The sequence below is a fragment of the Acartia tonsa genome, chromosome 6, assembly GCF_053477335.1.
Source record: "Acartia tonsa isolate MP-2025a chromosome 6, ASM5347733v1, whole genome shotgun sequence".
Classification (NCBI taxonomy): domain Eukaryota; kingdom Metazoa; phylum Arthropoda; class Copepoda; order Calanoida; family Acartiidae; genus Acartia; species Acartia tonsa.
This window is the reverse complement of record NC_137265.1, coordinates 8367463-8382510: the sequence shown is the minus strand read 5'-3', so window position 1 is coordinate 8382510 and position 15048 is coordinate 8367463. Positions and strand designations below refer to the sequence as shown.

The 15048-nt window shown below is 33.8% G+C and overlaps 1 protein-coding gene across 1 annotated transcript; it reads left to right on the top strand.

Annotated features, from left to right (window-relative positions):
* The first annotated feature begins 11 nt into the window (after positions 1-11).
* Positions 12-14842, top strand: LOC145321741 (ribosome assembly protein METTL17, mitochondrial). Its single transcript, XM_080163312.1, has 17 exons — positions 12-140; positions 1476-1615; positions 2345-2467; positions 5403-5495; positions 6926-6965; positions 7330-7397; positions 7847-7903; positions 8178-8271; positions 8813-8873; positions 9374-9437; positions 10030-10122; positions 11512-11602; positions 12005-12108; positions 12727-12799; positions 13680-13781; positions 14451-14553; positions 14709-14842. The coding sequence occupies exons 1-16, from the start codon at positions 15-17 to the stop codon at positions 14550-14552; spliced, it is 1431 nt and encodes a 476-aa protein (XP_080019438.1). The 5' UTR covers positions 12-14; the 3' UTR covers position 14553; positions 14709-14842.
* Positions 14843-15048: the final 206 nt, after the last annotated feature.

The following is a 15048-nucleotide window of genomic DNA, read 5'->3' as shown; positions in this document are numbered from 1 at the left end:
AAACTGATTTTCAGATGTTAGCAGAAAGCATGAAATGTTTTAGATTTGATAAAAATGTGCCTAGATTTACTACAGCTGTTTTAGCGGCTGTTAATAAATCGAATCAGAAAAATGTTACTCGAACATTTTTTAGTTCTAAGGTATATCAAATTAATATGGCACTTAAAATTGATGTTGAATCTTAGTTTGACTGAATATCTTTCAGATAAATGTTAATTTCCAAGTAATAGCATTAACATCATTTCAAAGCCAAGACTTATTTTTTTAACTTAAAAAAAGAAAATATGTTTTCATAAAGCATAAAAAGTATTCCGACAAATGAGACAAGAGTTTGAAACTTTAAAGCAGTGTGTGTGTGTATGTAGCCATAGTTTCTTAGTGTTTGGACCTAAGTAGTCCTGGAGTAGAACAAGATACTTTTGTATGCTAGCACCAGGGCCAGCTCAAGTCCCACGCTCAAGTACAAGTACTTGACCCGCTGTCTCAAGGGACCTACTCTTTATTACCTCACCCTCGCCGAGTATGACAGGTGTCCCAAATTAAGTCACCGTAATGAATGACGCTCTCCACAGAGGAGCTTGGGAAAGGGTTGCACTGATATTATGTACTTGATTATTGAGTATCCAAACTACCCAATTATCACCCTTCTTACACAACCAAGGGGAAGTTGCGTGAATGAATTGCGACTGAGAAATTCGAGTTGCCACATATGGACTTCAACTCGAACTCTCACCACCGTAACTTAGTGCGTTACCACTGAGCTTCGACGCCCCTAATACTTTAAAGCAGTGACAGAGGCCTGTTTTTAGTGTGTGCTACGTAATGTGTTTCATTGCCGGTGTTCGGAATAATGCTTTAAATATCCACGGCTTTCCGGATAAATATTTTGTGGACAGATTCCGAAATCAAATAGAGAAGCAATTTTGTAGCTTTTTCTGCAAAATGTTCATAGATAGATACTATTCATTTCTGATTTTTCCAGTTGATTATCTTTATTGATGGACTAGCTGTAGGAAAAAAATGACGGCAACCTAGGCCTGCCACTAATTAAAGATTTGAAACCTTTTTTATTGTGCTCCTCTGTGTTTTATTTCGGTTTCTTAGAATCATTTATGGTCACTTCCTCCTTACCATTTTCTAAAGTCATACTAGGGTATCTTAAGTATTATTGGTGTACTATTGAAGTTTGACTCTTTCCTTCAAGGTGCATAGCTAGCACAGCAACCTCCCACTCTAAGTTAAAAATAAGGGGCGGGTGGAGTATATATTTAAGATGCCTAAGCCCCTGCTGGGGGTCATACCCCTTCGGGACCTGTTCCCAATCTAACGCAACCTAACCTGACCTACAGTAAAAAAATACACGTAAAAATACTCCCTCTTATTTACAATTTTTTTTCTCATAAGGGGACGGAATTGCATGCTCGAAGGGCACTTTGAGGGAAACCACCAATGAGAATAAATATTTTTTATTTTAGTCAGTAGAGCGGGACAAGAGTGTATTATACAACAGTAATGAGTTGGTTGTGCCTAGTCTGGACCATACCAGGATTCAACCCAAGGACCGCAGGGCAATACCAATCATTTCACCATCAGAACAGTTTTCTGCTTCACTTAGGTGAGAGACATTGCCATTCCTAAGAGGATTAGGTAGTAATAAAAAGATGTTTTAGTGTTGTCTCTAGTGCTATCGTCTAAAATATACAGTGGGTTGCCCTTCAAAGGAATCAATGCACGATGAATTGATTTCCATCCCAAATGATGATAAACAAAATTACCCCTTCTCTAGTTTAAAATTATTGGTTGAAAAGTTTGGAAAATACTTGTTCAAACCAACAAATCAAAGTTCAATAAAAGTACTCAAAGTTTTTGAGTCAATAAATAAGATGGCATGGTCAAACTTTACGTACTTATGGAAATTACAGTCCAATGTCCCCTCCCTCTCAAATCGCCCTGGAGGTTAGCTGAACGAACAGGGTACCATAAGATAACTTCCGTCAATAAGCTTTTATGTCTTTGCTTAATAATGTGTTTTGCTTCCACAATTTTGGCTTCATTTTAGCCACTTGGAAACCGTTATATTATATAGTGCCTTTAGCTTATCTGTGAACAAAAATCTACCCGTTATTGCCTTATGAAGAATTTATCCAAAGAAATCAGACCAATATTACCATAAAAAGCTTAATAAGTAGTTCTCTAAAAATCAGATTTACTTATATTATCTCACAAGATTCCTTTGGTAACCAATAAATTTTGCGTTAGATGTTAGACTTACCAATATTACCTAATATTTATTAGATTCGCATATCTAACCAACCCAAATTATCATATTCTATTTATTTTTCAGTTTAGCATTAGAGAAAGCATATGGAGAAGAATTGGAACGTTTGTCTATTTACTTTCCAGCTGGGTTGAAGCTTGACAGATATCTAAAAGCAAGAAATCTACCACTAGAGGGCGTACATCTTAGGTATGTAGAAAAAGACAATCGGTCATAACATGATTTTAGTTTATTTTCCTAAGGGGTTGTTATATCCTACTCCCCAAAAAATCAGAACATTGAGCAAACAATGCGCCCCATTATGGTAAAAAGATAACTCACCCCAATGAAATTTAGGTAATCCTATTATATAAAGTAGTAAGCGTTTTTTGTCTGTCCGGAAGAATCTCGCTAACCGCTGAACCGATATTGTTCTCCTTTACAGTGAAGCTTCTTATAGGTCCTGGGAAGGTTTTAAACTATTTTTCGAGAGGGTGTCTTAACCCCCCTCTCCCCCAAAAAATAATTTTTATAACTCTTTGGAAACTCAAATTTAAAATAGGATGAGGTCGACTTTTCCTTCTCCTACTAGTGCAGTGCTCCTAGAGGCTTCTAGGGGCGTAGCCGCTAGTTTATACACAAAGTGCCTAAACTATATCCCGCACTATGTGCCCAGAATTCCAAAATAAAACAAAAACTCATAATTCTGTTAATTTTGCTTCAAATTGGGTAAAATCTTTTGGGTTGGGTCACTATTTACCCCAAGTTTTGATATCTTTAAAAAAAACGGCGACAAGATCGCCGCTCCCACCGTTAACCGCCATTTTCCGCCGGCAAAAAAATAACATTATCTTAAATTATTCCAAATTGCCTAATTCGGCGAAAAATGCAAAAAAAAAATTTTTGGCGGCGGCGGCTGTAAACGGCGGGCCCGCCGTCGTTTTTTTCAAAGATACCAAAAATTGGGGTGATTAGTGACATCCTAAAACGATTTGAGTCTCAAATGATTCCAAATTGCCTAATTCAGCGAGAATTACAATAAAAAAATATTTTGGTTGTGGTGGAAAACGGTCGTGAACGGCGGTTCCGCCCTGGTTTTTGCTTAAGATACCAAAACTTGGGGTGATTGGTGACACAACCCAAAATATTTTACCCAATTATCTCTAAAACTAAGGGAGCAGCGCCCAAAATAAAATTGCTGGTATGTCGTGTTTCAAGTCACCACATTTTAACTCCCCCCCCCCCCCCCCATAAATAAATTATCAATTAAATACTTATATATCAATTGATTTGTTTCAGGGAGGGAGGGGACATTGAGCTGTTTATTACACTAGTCCCCAAAGCTTTATAATAACGTTTTATTATCCATTGGTTTAACGACTTTAGGGGCTTTTACTGAATTTTAATTGTTTTTTTTCAAATGTTGATTGTCCAAACGTTTAAACCACCAATTGTAATCTACAGAAGGGGTAATTTTGTGTATCATAGTTGGATAAGCTCATCAATTTATCGGCCATTAACTTATCCCTTTAGATCTCTGGGTTTGTTGACATTAATAACTTGAAACAAAGAAACATGTTAATAACATTTTGTAAAATAATTTACTGTAATTTTTTATTAAAAATTGATCTGTTATTGCTGCGCTACTTATAGACAAAACAATCCTTGTTTAAAAATAAAAGCGAATACATCACAAACCACCCCAAAAGCACTAAAAACTTTAATCCAAAGGCCTTGCAATCAAAGGATTGATTGTCTGCAATAGGGCCTTTATCAGGAAGGAATGGGACATTGGGCTGTTGATCACTCTAGTCTCCAAAGTTTTATAATAACATTTTCTTGTTTGTTTTTTAAGTTGAGTGTCTTAACTTTTCAACCACTAATTGTAATTTACAAAAAAGGTAAGTTTGTGTATCATTATTGGTAATGTACCTTAATTTATCGGCCATTGGCTTATCCTTTTAGATACCTAGGCCTTCATACTCATAGGCTCTATGTATGTATAATATACATTTATTAACAAATTGGTTTAAATCATTTAGTTTCTTTACAAGTTTGCTTAACTCTTTTATTTCTTTAGAGCGTGTATATGGAGTGGAATAGGTTTTAGTTTTATCAAATTGAAACATTTAAGATGATATTCATTTGATTTAAAAACAATGTTAATTGATTAGAAGCAACAGGTTCGATAACATAGCTTAAATAAATATTCCTAGGGGTGTGCATTGGGGGTCTCCCCCCACCCTCCAGGGGTGGGGGGGGGAGGGGCAAGGATATCCTTTAGAGACTTTAAGCAATAAGAATAAGGGATTGTATAAAAAAAATTGCATCGGGAAGTTATTTCAATTAGTCTTTATTATGTAAAAATTGCTATAAAATGGGTCCGACCGCACCTACAAAAATGCGAGAAAAAAAATTTCAGCTAACGAGGCCGCCAGTGAAACCAACGGGATTCATTCACTGAGTGCCTTGGTTAAACATGTGTAAAGGTCTGATATGCGGCCTCGTTAGCTGAAAAAAGATCAAACTATTTGAAGTTGAGAGTATCATGACAAAATATTATAATTCCTGCCTCTTTAGGGGGGAATGCTTTGACATCAATTTTTTCATAAGTTTTAGAAGTAAACGTATAAAAATTAATTTAAAATCGTATAGTATATTCAATAAGCTTTCAAAAAAGGTATAATATATTACTGTAGCTCAATTTTTGGTAGTTTGACGATAATTTAAAGTTTGCATATAAAATGTAATTTCAATAGTCAGGCTTTATTACAAAATCCTAAATATCTAGGTAGGCTACTTCTAAAGGCTGTAAAATCATAAGTAATTGATATTTTCACCTCTTGCTTTGGGAATCCTTCTCAAATATGACAAAGATTAGCCTTAAACTATAAAAATGGTCAATATCCAAAATTGCATTTTTTGGAATCTTCGAGTTTTTGCAATGCCTGGGCACATAGTGTCCCGGTGGGGCTAACCAGTACCTAACCTGGTCTAAACTAACCAGACCTAAAGTATTTAACAAATCTGAATCCCCTCTCCTATTATTTATTTTATTTCAAACTATTGGAGGTTATTAATGCTCATAACGTACTGTATGAAGGCGTCAATTTTTTCCATGTTAAAAAATTGTTTCTTTTGCTAGGAGAAAAGAAGAATTAATAAAGAATATTTTGTCTGAGGAATATGATAATGAGGGAGAAGTTGACCAACAGAGCTTTATTGCAGAACAGCAAAGGTAAATCAAAGACATAATAAAAATAACAACATCCATAAAAGCGAAGATTAACATATAAGACAGACAAACGAACGAACACTGATTTACATAAAGTAACAACCCATTAAATGTTAAGCATTAATAAGGTGTAAATCATTCCCAAAGTTATAGAAAATGCGTAATACGGACATACTTACATTTATATATTTGATTATAGAGACGCCTTCTCGTCCTGAAAATCATTATTCCAAAAATGAAAGCTTAGATCATTAGTTACTGAGATCTTTTCCTTCAGGGTAACATACAGATAGAGATCCCAGTATTTTAATTGTCAAAAATATGTACTTTCTAGTTTCTATTAGAAAATGGTTTTAGTTTGATTGATTTTCAATTTAGCTCATTAAATATTAATTCTAAACCATTACATTAATCAAAATTGAAAGTACAAATCAATGAAAACTTTTGTGATATAAAAGAATAACAATGTTTAATTTAACAATCACTGCTTTTCGTTACAGACAGACGAACGAACTTAACCTAAATATTGAAAAGCAATGCCTTTAAAAGGACTCTCCACAGAAAAATCAACTTTGGATTTTTGAAAATCTAACCTGAAATTATTATTCTCTGTTCAATTTTAGGCATTTTTTGTTTTTGTGGCATCGCGATCGAAGCCCTTTGAAATTTTTTACCTCCTTTAAGTGAATCCTCCCGCCATTTAATTTGTGCTGCTTTAGTGATTTTTAGCTTCTATTTTTGCCGCCGTTGCCGCATTCATCGCCCTTCTCCGCCGCTACTCCGCTATTCATCGCTGTACGTCGCTTTTTAATACATGCTCCCCTCTCCTTTGTTCAGAAATTAAATGGAGGCTGGGGGTGTTGTGTATAGCGACGTATGCAATGTATAGCAGAGTAGCGGCGGAGAAGGGCGATGAATGCGGCAACTGCGGCAAAAGATGGTTATATTTGGCGGAGGCGAACACAAAATGGAGGCGGCAGGATTGTCCAGTCAAGGAAGAGGATAAATCGTAGAGCGGCCGGTTGCAATGGAGCAAATGTTCTTTAGCGGCAAACATATATTGAGTGGAGGAAAGTGTAGTATATATTGTTATAGCGGCAGTACAAATAGGCGGCGGACAAAATTTTCAAAGGGCTTCGATCGCGATGCCACAAAAACAAAAAATGCCTAAAATTGAACAGAGAATAATAGTTTCAGGTTAGATTTTCAAAAATCCAAAGTTGATTTTTCTGTGGAGAGTCCTTTTAAGAAGAATATTACTGTATTTGATACTAACGATTTCTCTTAGGAGGGTTGTGATACCCTCCCCTAAAAATAGTTATAAACCTTCCCTACATCATAAAGGAGAACCATATCGGTTTAGCTTGCGGTACAGACAGACACACACACACTTTTTGTATAAGGATATAATAAGGATAATATTTTATTTTCAGAACTGATGATTATAACAAAAGAAAACAACAATTAGAAAAGGAATAACAATCAAGAAATTACATTGGTACCCAAAATTATTCGTTTTCTCAGAAAATTTGGGTACTTTTATTGAATCTGACAATTGGTACAAACTATTCCAGTCCAGTCCAAACATTTTACCCATAGTCTTAATCTTCTGACAGGGTATCTTTGTTTGTACATAAATTTGTTTTCCATTGTCTTATCCCCTTTAATAATATCCATAAATTATAGTAGGTACCTAATAAAGAAAAAAAAAATATTTGCCTACATTTTTTTAAAGCAATGATGCAGTGAATGTGACGTACAGACTATAATAACAGAAAAACTTAGGTATTTGAGACAAGTCAACAAACAAAATTGAAATTTCTTGATATTATTCTAGATACATTTAAATAAATGGGTGCCAATTACCTACGATAAAACATGTTCGTTAGCCTATCTCTTAGCAAGGAAATTTAATATTCAATATTATTTGTGTTTCAATATACAGTGTGTTTTTTATGAGAACTTTTTTGAAAGCAATTTTACCCCACTTATAGTTATCAGAATGTAATGAAAAATAGCTTATTCTCTTCGTTTTTTATAACCATTAATAGAAAAGCCATTGGATGGTTTTAGGCTATTTCAATATACAGTGTGTTTTTTTTATGAGAACTTTTTTAAAAGCAGTTTTCCCCACTTATAGTTATCAGAATGTAATGATTAATAGCTTATTCTCTTTGTTTTTTATAACCATTAATAGAAAAGCCTTTGGATGGTTTTAGGCTATTTCAAGATTAAACTAAAGTCTTGGGTTGGTATTTAGGCTGCAAGTAACTGAACTATTAAATACCTTCATGGAAAAAAATAAAAAAAAAACAATACCTAACATCGAAATGAATATTATAATAAAATAACAGAAGCTCGGCTGAATACGCTGTTTTAGAGTCAATCCTTACTGACATTAAAAATCAGGAACGTGCACATCTTATAAGAAGCGTAGCTGCTCTAGACCTAGGATATGTCTTTTTGTCTGTATAAATATATTAAAATGCGTTTATACCTACTTACTAATTTTTTGAAAAAAGGTTTTTATTAATTTAAAATTTCATTCTCTATTCAAAGAAATGCAATTTTTAAAATTCTCTTTGACAATTGTGCTTTTGGATCTTCTACAAATATTGCAATTATCATATAGCTACTTTAAATTAACAAAATGACTGTAAATAATGTGTATGATCAAACTCAGGAGCCAGATTTCAGTGTTAAAAGTTTTTTCGACTACGGGTCTGGCGTAGGCACAGGGTACTGGGCGACTAACCACGTCTTTGGAAATATTCCAGAGGTAAATATTTATTTTGTATTTTTCAAAGTTACGTCTGTTAAAATTTTCTGGAAGCCGTCAAAATTGCCTTACATGTTATAATGTTAGTTGGAGTATTGGGAATATATTGGGCAATAAACAGGCGCAACAAACAACCAGCAACACCTCAAGGTCAAGCAATAAAATATTTTGTAGATTAAAACTCTGAATCATTACCTGATACCAGTGTTTCGGAGCCGGGAGCCGTGGAGCCGCCATATTTTGCTAGAGCCGGAGCTGGAGCCGTATTTTTCGTTAAAAAACGGCTCCGGCTTCGGACTAGATAAATAAAGAGATTTTTTATAAATTATAATTTGGTAACTCTGTTTTTTCATGTACAAATGTCCCTTTTAAGTTTTTCAAGTCCATTTTTATCAAAAATTGAACTTTTAAAACCTTCAAAAGTCAAAAATAGACTTGGGAGAAAAAAAAATATGTCGAGTTTTTCTTGTTATTAGGTCAAAGCCGGAGCTCCGACACGCCGCCTGATACTTTCAAATCCAATAAAACACCTTTGTTTTAGGTATACTGCGTAGATTCATCATCAGATATGAATGACTTGGCTAAAAATATAATTCTTAAAGGTAAGCAATAAGTATTAAATAAAAAACAAGGGAAAGAATGATTTTTAATAAAACTATACATAATCTTTTAGTTTACTGATTAGTAGAAAATATTTATGATAAAAGCCAAGGTATTGCATCATATATCAGATGGTTTTTAAAAAATGACACCACACCTAATAAACCATGGACAGAAAACGAAGTAGCGGGTTTAGTCGTATTTACACAGTAGCTTATGATAGGTTATTTTAGGTTAGGTTTGGTAAATTTTATTTATTGCCCCGCAGGGGTTTATAAATATCAGAAAAGCTACTGTGAAAATACGACGAAACCGCTACTTCGTTTTCTGTCCATGGTTTATTAGGTGTAGTGTCATTTTTTAAAAACCATCTGATATATGATGCAATACCTTGTCTTTTATCATAAATATTGTCAATCAATGCTTGTCCTATTCATGTGATTGATTTTCTTTGTTAAACATTTTGATTCAACACATTGACAAATATTAATATCTTATTCAGGGGAAGGAAATGTTCCTTTGCCTTTTGGTGTATCCTTTAGACTTCACACCCCTTCAACTACAAGGTAAATACAAGATAGTAATGCATCCAATTTTCTTATAGGGTATATCCTCTATCAATAAGCGTTACAATTTTATTTTCCTACTTAGCCTAATAGCCATACTTATATATTATATATTACATTTTCTGAATATGTCAAAAACCTCTAGGTATTAAACCTCTTTTGGAGTTAATTGTGCTTTTATCATTCAGAATTATGTTATTTTAAAACGATTGACCACTTTATCTCAAACTAGCGGCTACGCCCCTAGAGTCCTCTAGGGACACGTAAAATTGTTTCTTTTCAATCTATTTTAAAATCAACTATTTACCAAAAATACTTTTTTCGCCGCTAGATGGTGTTAGTTTTTAGTAATTGCAAAATGTCCGCCGGGCGGCGTTTTTTTATATTTATCGATTTCTTTGGGGAGGGTGGTGTTACCCTCCCCTTAAATAGTTATAAACATTCCCGGGACCTATGAGAAGCTACCCTGTTTATACGAAGGACCCGTTCCGTTCAGCGTTTAGCAAGATCCTTCGGTACAGACTAACAGACAGACAGACACACAAACACACATCCTGTTACTTTATTATAAGGATATTATATTTTGTTTTAGTTTAAAGTACAATTTGGTAATGTCTGCCTTCTCTTTGATGGAGAAAAAGAGTGCAGTAGCTAGACTAGAAACTATTCACAATCTATGGGAAAGGTACATCATACACTTTTTAAAGATTTATAACCCTGGAATGGGTTACTTTACAACAATAGGAAGGGGTACAAAGTGTTTAGTATGAATTACTTTGTTATCTGATTGATGCTTACTCAATACTCACTCGTGACTTATCCTTATTAAACAGACCCGTAGGTGGTTTTCCTAAAGTGTCTATCTAACCGAGCACAACCCCTCCACTTTTTAGTAGCGAAGCTACTCTATAATTTGAAATGTCCGTCTGTCCGTATGTCCGTCTGTCCGTATGTCCGTCTTAGTTTGGGGGAAACGTAATTTTCTCGGCTCCTATAATAGATAAAAGGCTGAAATTTTTTGACAACATTCCCATTATCAAGGAGCACAATTAACTATAAAACATCAATGTCGATAGGACCGCTTTTTAGCAGGTTTTAGGCTATTTTTGTATTTTTCACATTTTTCTCCATATCTTTGGTGTTTATGGTCCGATTTCCAAAATTTTTTCAGTTATAGAATCAAAATTAAATTTCCTGTCGTTTCAAGAAAACAACTATGACGGTCAGACTGCCTTTAAGCAGGTTTTAGGCTATTTTTGTATTTTTCACATTTTTCTCCATATCTTTGGTGTTTATGGTCCGATTTCCAAAATTTTTTCAGTTATAGATATCAAAATTAAATTTCCTTTCGTTTCAAGAACACATCAATGGCGGTCAGACTGCCGTTTTGCAGGTTTTTGGCTATTTTTATATTTTTCACATTTTTCTTCATATCTTTGGTGTTTATGGTCCGTTTTTTTTTTAAATTTTTGTAGTTAAAACTATCAAAATTAAATTTCCCGTTGTTCTGAGCATCCGTATGTAATTTACTTTGACCGTCAGTCTGTTAGTCATAGTACTGAAATATAAATAAATATTAAGAAATTAACAAATGTTGAAAAGGTTTCGTGATTTTTTCCTAATATGCATGCTTTTGTCAACTAATATCTAAATTCTTATTTAATTGTTTATGCTTCGCTACTTATGGATGTTGTCATCCTTGTTTAAAAAATAACCTGCAGGGTTAAGCGTAGGAAAAAACCATCCCTATCCTTTTTTTTCAATTTATTTAAAAAAAAAGGGGGGGGGGGCAGTTCTATTTAATCTACTGGAACTAATTTAACTTAATGATAAGGTGCATGGGGTCAGGATTTTAATTGAGCGAATGATGGGTGAGTAGACAGCCTCTAAGCATGAAGATATTTTAAATTTTTACCACTATTTACATACAATTCATTGAAATATTTAGAGTTGAAGGCGCATTGGGTCGGGATTTTAAATGAGCGAGTGATGGGTGAGTAGTAGACAGCCTCTAAGAATGAAGATATTTTTGAAAAGTTTTCCCTATTTACATACTATTGATTGAAATATTTAGAGTTGAAGAAAATGGCTGTCTCGTAGTTGTTGAATTCGGTACAAATGCTGGGTTCCAAATTATTTCTGAAATTAGAGATTACATCATAAAGGTAAGATTCTTAGAAGAACAATTTTGCCTCCTACTTTTTGTAGGTTTTATGTAAGTTTGTGTATAATATCAGGTAATAAAAATATATCTAGATATAAAGAATTTAACGATACCATAAATAGAGTGGTTATCATATCTTTATATCTAGATACAAATAACTGTGCTCCTAGCCTCTGGTTTCAGTTTGAGACTTCCAACATATGATTTATTTTTTTTGTTGAAAAGGAAGTGTTAAACCTTCTTTTTTGGTCCCCTCCCATTGAGTAAACCGTTACCGGGACCAATGTAAACTTTCATAAAAATTGTGGAACAATTGGTCAAGCCGTTCACAAGATCTTAGCGGACACTCATGCATCCAGAGAGACATCCTGTTACTTTAGTATATAAGAAAACAATAATTAAGGTGGGTGGAGAAGAAATGGATATAATAGCTCCCTGTCCACATAAATCAGCATGTCCCAGATATGAAAATGATAATATACCCTGCAATTTTATGGTTAAATACAGGTAAATATTATTTATAGTTAGATAAATTTAATACCTACTAATTATTTTCTTCTTACAAGTAGGGTTGGACCGGTTATCCGGCTGATTTCTATTGTCTGGCCAGATATCCGGCATTAAGAGTCATTCGGATATCCATATCCGGTATCCGGCCAAAAAAGTATCCAGCTTAACTTTACTGACAAGTCTACTTAATTAAGACGATGTTTATTGCAGGGCTCGGCAGCTTCTCGTCAGCTGCACGTTATATATCCTTGGGAAATCAACCTCATTCTTTTTAAGAATCAGCTGGAAGTCTAAACCTGACTCTCATATGGCAATATATTTTTTTCAAAAAAAATCTTCTTTCAAAAAAAGGCTTTAAAGTAACTAAACGGGTTTAAATTTGAGGCTTAGTCGCTATTGCCGAGCCCTGGTTTATTTTCAATAAAAGAGTCAATTGGATTTTATGATTGATGTATTTTATAAACTTAATACCTATTGAAATATTTTTAATGATTGTTTCTATGTTATTTATTCAAACTTATAAGGTACCTAGGTACCTATCTATGGAAGAAATTTTAATTTAGAAAGAAAAATTTACAAAAATTTTTGTTATTATATTCTTCATTTTTTTTCCAGGATGTTTGATATCGACTTCTTTAAGAAGTCCATGGTGCACAATGAAAGATTTTCATATATTGTAATTAAAAAGGTAAAGATATTATTATTTGTACATTGTTTTTATATCATCAAGTTATTAAAAAGGTTAAGGGCACTGCAGGTATAGGCCCGGGCATTGTTATGGCTCCTGCTTGGGATAGGCATATGGGAAACTCCCCCATCCCACTTAAATTTTAATTTAATTCAAAATTAAGGGTGTGGGGAGGAGGGTTTAGTAATCGAAAGTCATTTTAAGGAAAAGTACCATTAAAGATAATAAGGGGGGGGGGGAAGTTCTGACACATTTGCGTAAACCTGGTGTATAGGCTTTATCTTTGGACTGAGTGGATAGGTTATTAGGGATAAAATCATTCTTATATGATGAATTTCCCCCAGATTTAAGATTTTTTGGATAGGCCTCCAGGTGGTCTCTGTACAGGTAAAAATGAAAAAAAATTTTTTTTAAAGAGTTAGATGTTAGCTTATGAGACAAAATATGTATGTTTTTTCTACCAATATGTGAATAAAAATCAAAAAGAAGCATATTTTGTTTTATAAGTTAACCTCTAACTCTTCAAAAAAAAAAAATCTTATTTTTAATTTGTACCTGTACAGAGACCACCTGGAAGCCTGGAGCTCCGGAACCTGGAGGCCTATCCAAAAAATCTTAAATCTGGGGGAAATTCATCATATAAGAATGATTTTATCCCTAATAACCTATCCTCTCAGTTCAAAGATAAAGCCTATACACCAGGTTTACGCAAATGTGTCAGAATTTCCCCCCCCCCCCCCCCCTATTTGATAACATCATAACAATTAAAGATGATGAATTCAAATATTAGACATTTGCGTTACAAAATACATAATTGTAAAGGGTTACTAAGGTATGTTACTAAACAATAAGCATACCATTCATAAATCTTTCCTTTTAGGGTAAAAGAAGTAATACAAGCCTACCCCGTCTGGTGGAAGAGCCCATCAGAACTAAGACTCATTTCATATGTAGACTCTGCACTCAGAGAGGAACATTACAGGTATTGAATTTAGGTTATTCCATAGGTGAAACGTTAAGAATCAAATATCCCATTCAAAGATTCAATATTTTCTAATCTTTAGACATTGGGAATAAAATATCTAAATAATAAAAATTCAAAATAATCCTTCTATAATACAAAGTAGAACGATGTCTGTCTGTCCGTCTGTCCGTCTGACCGTCTGTCCGTCTGTCTGTCTGTCTGTCTGTCCCTTAAGATCTCGGTAACCACTGAACCGATTGGATTCTACTCTTCAGGGTATCTACCTATTGGTCGTTTGGTGGTTTTAAGCTATTTTCTCGGGGGGTGGGACACCCCCAACCCCCCCCAAAAACCAAAAAATCCCCCCCCATTTTTTTTTTGAAGGAGATTTCCATGGTCCTTTACGATTTTCGCAATAATTTTTTTTATCACCTCTTGGGGCAAAGCCCCTAGAGGCTAGGGGCGAAGCCGCTAGTACTTAATTAAAGTAAAAGGATATCTAATTTACAGTAGAAATTCCTAAGTAGAGGTCTGTTATTTTTGTTCTGTTTAAAACTAAAATTGAATGTGCCCCTAGAGACCTCCAGGGGCGTATCCGCTAGTAGTCTGATATATATATTTTTTTTACCGCTGTAACCTTTACAAAAAAATAATTATTGATAAAATGTATTTTTTTGTTTCTTGTAGGAAGTGAAATGTGACAAGAGGATCGACAATGAATTATACCAATTTTGTAAAACTAAACATTGGGGAGAGGAGTTTCCAGTAGAGTTAGTATACCCTAAGTAAGGTCAGTACACACATTTGTTGTAGAGTAGCTACTCTATTTAAATAGGTAACTAGGTATTTATTTATTTTATTAAGCTTAGGTATTCCCTTTATTAAAAAATCTCTCCTAAAGCAAAATTAAAGGCATTTCTTGGTTTAAAAATTTATTTATTTCAGGTGACTTAAGAACAGAAAATTGTCAACCAAAAGAAATCATGGAATATACATGGAAAACCTGAATTAAAATTGAAAAGAAAAAGCAACATGTTTTTAATTGTATATTTCTTGTTGTTTATAACTATTTACCTATCTACTTTTTTACTTTTAATGTATTTGTATGATCTCAAAATTAATCATTAAAGGGATAGTTTTATGAAAATGCTGTTTTGTTAAATAAGTGGTCTAGAAATTTTTTCCAATATATGTAGGTTATAATGATTATATTTCATTGATAATATAAAAATATGATGATATATCATCAATATTTACAATGTTGTTTTCAAACAATGTAAAATCT